General features: G+C 37.0%; 1 protein-coding gene across 1 annotated transcript; it reads left to right on the forward strand.

Annotated features, from left to right (window-relative positions):
- The first annotated feature begins 4,749 nt into the window (after nt 1-4,749).
- On the forward strand, nt 4,750-6,150 carry LOC111494626 (GATA transcription factor 9-like). The gene is made up of 2 exons (XM_023144603.1): nt 4,750-5,176; nt 5,322-6,150. The coding sequence occupies exons 1-2, from the start codon at nt 4,874-4,876 to the stop codon at nt 6,018-6,020; spliced, it is 1,002 nt and encodes a 333-aa protein (XP_023000371.1). The 5' UTR covers nt 4,750-4,873; the 3' UTR covers nt 6,021-6,150.
- Nucleotides 6,151-6,864: the final 714 nt, after the last annotated feature.

A 6,864-nucleotide genomic window follows, 5' to 3' on the forward strand; every position in this document is an offset into this window, starting at 1 on the left:
CTCTTGAAAGCTGTCTACCGCCCTCCCTTCATTTGCCCCTACTATCAGTTGGCTGTGTTGTCGTAGATAGGTTCAATAGAAAATAGGCGGAACCGAACAACGTAGGTTAGGTATATTTCCATTTATTGCTTTCTATTTATTACTCTTTCCATATTTTTGTAATTTATTGGATTATAAAGAATTTTCACACCAATGGTGTGGTGGCTTCGACAAATATTCTCATGGTATCAGAGCCGTTTTGGTTTAGCAACCCCGATCCTTTGTTTTCAATGGCTTCTGAATTCTCTACTCATTTTTTCTCCATCACCATTGGCTTTGACGCCGCAGGAGCAGTCGCTATGACTGCCGTAGGCGGAGCCGGCTGATTACTCTTCAGCTCCACCCTTTTGACCTCCAAATCACCCTTCACCATACTCTTACGTACAACCTCACATTTTTCAACACAATTGGTTTTTCCTTGGCCAACATAACCTCTATCAATTTCTTTCCAATCGACCCTCCATCCTTCACAGAAACTCTAACCACAAAATCCTCATGAGTGTTCCCATTGAAACTATATAGAATCTCGAGAAACCTATCGACCCTGCAGAGATTTACCTTTGGAATCTGTGTGCCACACTGGCCTCTTTGCCAACTGTAGCAACTCCTCCGACTTCAACATTGTCTTTGTTCCTTGCTCTAGGTTTCCTCCTTCTACTTCTTGGGTTAGACATTCTCGTCGGAGCCTAGGCAACATTGTCGCTGAGTGACGATCCTTCTTCATGGGTTAGACATATTCTCACTGAAGTCAAGGCAGCATCGCTGCTAACCGACGATCCCTTTGCAGTTTCTGATGCCCAAGAAAGTGTTTCTCTACGGCTCCTTCGAATTAGGTTGTTGACATCTTTACGAAAAGTGTTTCTCGACCTCTCTTTAAATTTTTCAGATCCAAGCTTCATGTTCGTTCAAATCCAACGCTCAGCTTGCAGTGTTAAGGATATTTAGTACTAAATTATAGTTTATCATATATATCATATTTGAAATTTTATTATACGAAGTTTTTAAATATTTGTCTTTATAACCATAGTTATCTTTCCATTTATTACACTTGGCGTATACTTGTAATTTATTTAATTATAAATAAATAACTTTCATACTATTTAGGTGGAGTGATTCCCGTATATATTCTCGGGCCTAATGGTGAACATTACTATCGTAGTAAAGGACTCCAAGAGAATGGGCTCAAGTCATGATGTGTGCCTAATAAGATTTAATATTTTACGAGTTTCCTCGGGGTGGATCACTATTTTAGAACAGAAATCTGTTTGTGGATGATTGTTTATGAGATGATGGTATGTAGCTAATGACAGGGAGCTGGCATAAGCGAACCTTGATTGTTGGGAACCTTGTTACTGGCTACACAAAAGGAATTCCTTGTATCCTTGTTAGTTTTATCATCTTTCCTGTTTTCTTCTCTCTTCAACCATGCCCGTCCATCTCCTATTGACCCATTGCATATCCAACTGTGCTCAAGGGTCAGCCCCTGGGTTATTAGTATAGCTGGCTTTAGAACCTAAATTTTCGTAGTCAGAGTGCTTCTAGGCCTTAGTCAAAGAATTTAATTTGCTAGAGTGCACTAATCGCACTTTTGCAATAGCGAGATAGCGATTATACGACACTTGTTCTAACCAAGCGAACAAGTCAGCCGTGAGAAATACGAACGTTGCGGACAACGTTGGTGTATGTTTGGGTCTCGAGTCACGTTGCGAGAAAATGTTTAGAAAACGTGTGCTAGGAAAAGCATTGGAAAACGGTTTGAAGAATCGAAGAAAACAACATTATATGACTATAAGAAAATTAAGAAATATCACGACTGAAATAACATATAACTCAGGGTAGGAAGAAGTAAAGTGGGTATAGACATAGTTTTGGTGAATGGCCATACACACCATTACATCGAAAACATGTAACCATTATCAAGGTGAAATAGTAAAGACCTATCTAGGATGAAAACATGTAAAAGGAGTTTTGAACGAGCATGCAACCATAGACAACATGTCTTGGACAAGCATGACCGTGACAGACTACATGTTGTCTTCCTACCTAAGCTTCTTTTCATTGCTGTCGACTTCGAAATCTCTAATTGGGATCTTCTTGTAGAGTAGCTAACTAACAAAGAATGTAACATGGTGCATACATAGAACGTTTTATATGCAAGTTTTGACTAATATGATATGCTCGGGACGTCAGCAATTTATCTCGCACAACACATTGAATTTGTAAGGGATATGTTAGTAATCTAGAAGAATGCTGAAGACATCGAATGAAGGACAAATAATATCTTTCAAAATTTGGTCTTCGACACAATGGTGTGGCCCGTGGTTGTTGAATAATACTCGTTATGGGACCGAAAACAACCGAATAAAATTTTCTTTCGTCACTACAGCTCTTTAACCCCACATTTATTAGCCATATAAAGTCAATAGAATCGACCGGAATTGTGGCCAATTGCTTGAGAGAGAGAGTACCTGTTAATTTAGGACTGGGTACCATTTTTTCAAAACGAAGGTATTTGGAAACTGTAATCCAGCCCATTGAATTACTAAACGATAAAATAACTGCTAAATAGTAATATGGAAATAATATATAATTTAATTTACGTAATTTTAATATAATTACCATTTAAATAAAAATTAACTGAGAGTAATTGAAATAAATTATTTAAAATAACAATTAAAAGAAAAAAAGTGGAGGAGACAGAGGGAGAGAGATTTTAGGCGACAATGAAGTTGTGTGAAGAAGCAGAAGGAAGCATCCCAAGGAGGAGGGGAATAGGTCCGTGCAATGCACGCGAGGGGGGAGTGCACGTGCGAGAGTGGTCACTATTTGCACACGTTAACGACAAAGCACGTGCGAGGAAACATGAAGGAGAAAGACGGTCATTGCGGGCAGTAGATTCCGGCCACGTGGAAATTGACCAGGATTAGGGACCAATGGGCTGGCTTTTACGAACCAAAAACCTTGAGAACCCTCTCACATGCTCCCTGACACCACCACAAACTTTGTCACGTGCTCTCTGGGCCCCATCCTTTCTTTATATTAATTCCAAAGAAAAATACACTAAAGCTTACAAAGCAAAAGAAATTATAAAATAAAAAAAGAGAAAAAAGAAGCTTATATTCAAATATCATTGGTTTTTTAAAAAATAATAATGATAAAGTTTTGGCCTATTTAACAATTTCATATTTTGGGTCTCGTTTTATAATAATTACATTTTTCATGTTTATTTTTAACATTAAGCTATATGTTTTTAAAATGAAGCTAAGTACGAAAAATTTTATTCAAAAATTATAAAAATTCGCTTTAATTTTAAGAAATCAAATAATTATCAAATGGAGCCTATACTTTCGGGTGGACTTAGATTTTTTTAAAATTGTGTTTATTTTTATAATTTATTTGCAATATATTTTATGAAAATATTTTATTTTTAGCAAAATTTTAAATTCATATGCAAATATTATTTATAGGCTTAATTTAAAACGAATAAAGAATCAAATAATTTCGATGCTGGTACCATAGTTTAAAATAAAAAAAAATCAACAATTTGAAAAGGTAATTTGTCTCTTATCGAAGGATCAATAATTCAATGATCAAACTTTCAAAATTGTAAAAAATTAGCTTGTTTTAGTATTACCCATTAAAATTTAAAATTAGATGCATTATCTCAAAGAATTTAGGGTTTAAAATATTTAGTGCAATGAAAGTAGAATTTCAAAAAAAAAAAAAAGTACATAAATTTTTTTTGACAGTGCAATGATTAAGGAAAACAATTTAATACATATTTTATCGCAGGGAAAATAAGTAAACAAGCTTATCCATTTGTTGGGATCGGTGTCCATTGCCTCAAATTCCCTCCACAATAATATTTTCACAGCCAATCCTTTTTTTTCCCTGAAATAAATCTTTGAACATTACACAAAACCCAATTCATATAATTGAGAATAATTTGCAAATAATTATTAGTAAATATTTTATAATAATAATAATAAATAAATAAATAAATAAAAGAGAAATTAGAAGTGAATTTTTGTAGGAGTCCAGAGATTAAAAGAGCATAGAGGTAATGTAATGTGTTGAGGAAGTTGAGCTGTAAGCTCGTGCTTAAACGTGGGAAGAAGAATATAATAAAGGGCTATGATGGGGAAACAGGGAGTAGAAATTTAATATTATTATAATTTTAAATATTTATAAATAAAAAAGAAATTGAAAAGTCACAGTTCCCGATGGGTAAAAATATATTTAGCAAACCACAGAAGAATCCAAATCCGACTGTAAATTTGGACGTTATTGGAGGAATCACTGCGACAAAACCTGCAGAGTTGATTCTTTAGAGGTTGAATTTTTTTTATTTTTAATTAAAAAGAAAATTGGAGTTGCAGTTTGTGGTGGCAGAGAGGTTAAATTTGAAGTGGAATGAAGGGTGTTATGGTCAAAGTGAAAAATTAAAATGGTATATTTTGGAAGGGGAAAAATAAAAAGGAGAGTTTAATTGGAAACAACTTTACAGAACTTGCAAGTCACTTCCTCATTATTATATTCATCTCTCTCTCTCTCTCTCTCTCTCTCTCTCTCTCTCTCTCTCTCTCTGCATGCAGAGAGATGCTCATTCTTTTTTTAAAAAAATAAAATAAATTTGTGGTGTTCCGTTTTTGCCCTTGGTTGTTGTCCTCAAAATCCCCCCCTTCTTCCATCATCGCCATTCTCCATCGGACACATTTTCGTTTCTCTCTCTTCATTCATTCTTCTGTAATTTTCTCACTCTCGACGGACGAGCTTTTTGTTTGCGTTTGTGTGACAGAGAGTTTTGGTTTTGGTGTGTGATTTTGCTGTGGCTATGGAGGTGAACAAGTACCTGATTGGAGGATATTTTGACGCCGGAGTGGGACAATTTTCGCCGGAGAAGACTAAGGCTGCGGAGCATTTCACTATTGATGATCTACTTGACTTTTCTAATGAAGATGCGATAATGACTGACGGTTGCTTCGAAAACGTGGCGGGAACTTCGACGGATTCCTCCACTGTTACTGCTGTCGATAGCTGTAATTCCTCTGTTTCTGGCAGTGATCATCATTTCAATGGAAATATCGGCTCTCGAAGCTTCGATGAGTCTCGATTCTCTGATGACCTTTGCGTTCCGGTAGGGTTCATAATGTTGCGCATTCGATTGAACTTCAATTCTGTACGATTACGAACATATTTCAGTCAATTTTATGCCAAAATTGAAATGGTTTGAAGTTAGGATAGTTGGATTCTGATTCAATTTATTGATTCGTTGTTTACAGTACGAAGAATTAGCGGAACTCGAATGGCTCTCGAACTTCGTCGATGATTCATTTTCAACGGAAGGGAAAGATCTTCAGGCGCTTAATTACCTCTTCAATAGCCATTCAATTTCGAAGCCTCAAACTCCAGAAACTTCATCTTCCTCGGAATTACCGCCTTCCGTATCAATTCCCTCTGATTCCTCGAAGAGCTCGCCGCATTTCCCCGCCGAATCGCCGCTCCCTTGCAAAGCTCGAAGTAAGCGATCGCGAACCGCTCCTTGCGACTGGACCACACGCCTTCTCCACCTCCTCACTCCGGCGGATCATAAACCGCCAAAATCATCATCGTCGTCGAAGAAGAAAGATGCGTTGAACGGCGAATCTACCGGACGGAAATGCCTACATTGTCAGGCGGAGAAGACTCCTCAATGGCGAACGGGACCAATGGGACCTAAAACGCTCTGCAACGCTTGCGGTGTCCGGTACAAGTCTGGCCGGTTAGTGCCGGAGTATCGTCCAGCAGCGAGTCCGACATTCATATCGGCGAAACACTCGAATTCTCACCGGAAAGTTCTGGAGTTGAGAAGGCAGAAGGAGGTTCAAATGGCGCAACAGCAACAGTTCATAAATCAGAGTTCAATTTTCGGAGTAACGAACGGTTGTGATGAATACTTGATTTCTCATCACATGGGGCCCACTGTTAGGCATATGATGTAGTGGATCGTAGCGTAGGAATCTCAGCATGGACTTCATATTTTCGCAATTACTTTTTTTTTCCTCCTTTCCTTTTTGGGTCCATTTTGGTCATATCATATAAGAAGACAGATGAGCTGGCAATTCTATTTTATCACCATTTTTAAATTCAAGATTTAAATGTAGAATTCCAGACAAAAAAAATAAAAATAAACGTAAAATAAAGATAATATAAATGGAATACGTCGGATTATTATTTGAAGCCAATATAATATAATCAACCAAACCGCTTATTAAGGGTTCACGGGACCAAGAAAAGTGAGCTCAAGATCAAGAGCCAACGATGGTTCACATCACAATTTTGGCGTGCTACAAAATGAGCTTAGGGACTGCAGACAGTCATTTCTCTTGTAATTGAGATGACATTGCTGAATATGTGAAGACGTTCTAACTAATTATTAAGAATTAAAAATAATAACATAAACAATTAAAAAACATTTTAAAAAAAAGGGCCATAAAAAATAAACCAAAACCAATGTTTGCACATGAAGAAGCCATTACCTTTTTATTTTTCTTTTTAAAAATTGTTTATTGGGTTAAGAAAAAAAGAAAAATGGTGGGATTTGAAATCTTTCCCTTGCTTAGTCGCAAAGGCACATGGGGGGTTCTTGTTTAGTCGCATGGGTTTCAGAGTCCCATATCCATTGGGATTTCGTACCACTTTTTATTACTTCGTATCCTCTACGTACCATCCACATGCCCCCCAATCCTCTTCTCAAACCCCTTGCTCAATTCAATGGACCAAACCCCCATACAACCATCTTTGTTTTCTTTTACGTATTCCTCTTCCTCTACTCTACTCTACTTT

The sequence above is a fragment of the Cucurbita maxima genome, unplaced genomic scaffold, assembly GCF_002738345.1.
Source record: "Cucurbita maxima cultivar Rimu unplaced genomic scaffold, Cmax_1.0 Cma_Scf00020, whole genome shotgun sequence".
In the NCBI taxonomy this organism is placed as follows: domain Eukaryota; kingdom Viridiplantae; phylum Streptophyta; class Magnoliopsida; order Cucurbitales; family Cucurbitaceae; genus Cucurbita; species Cucurbita maxima.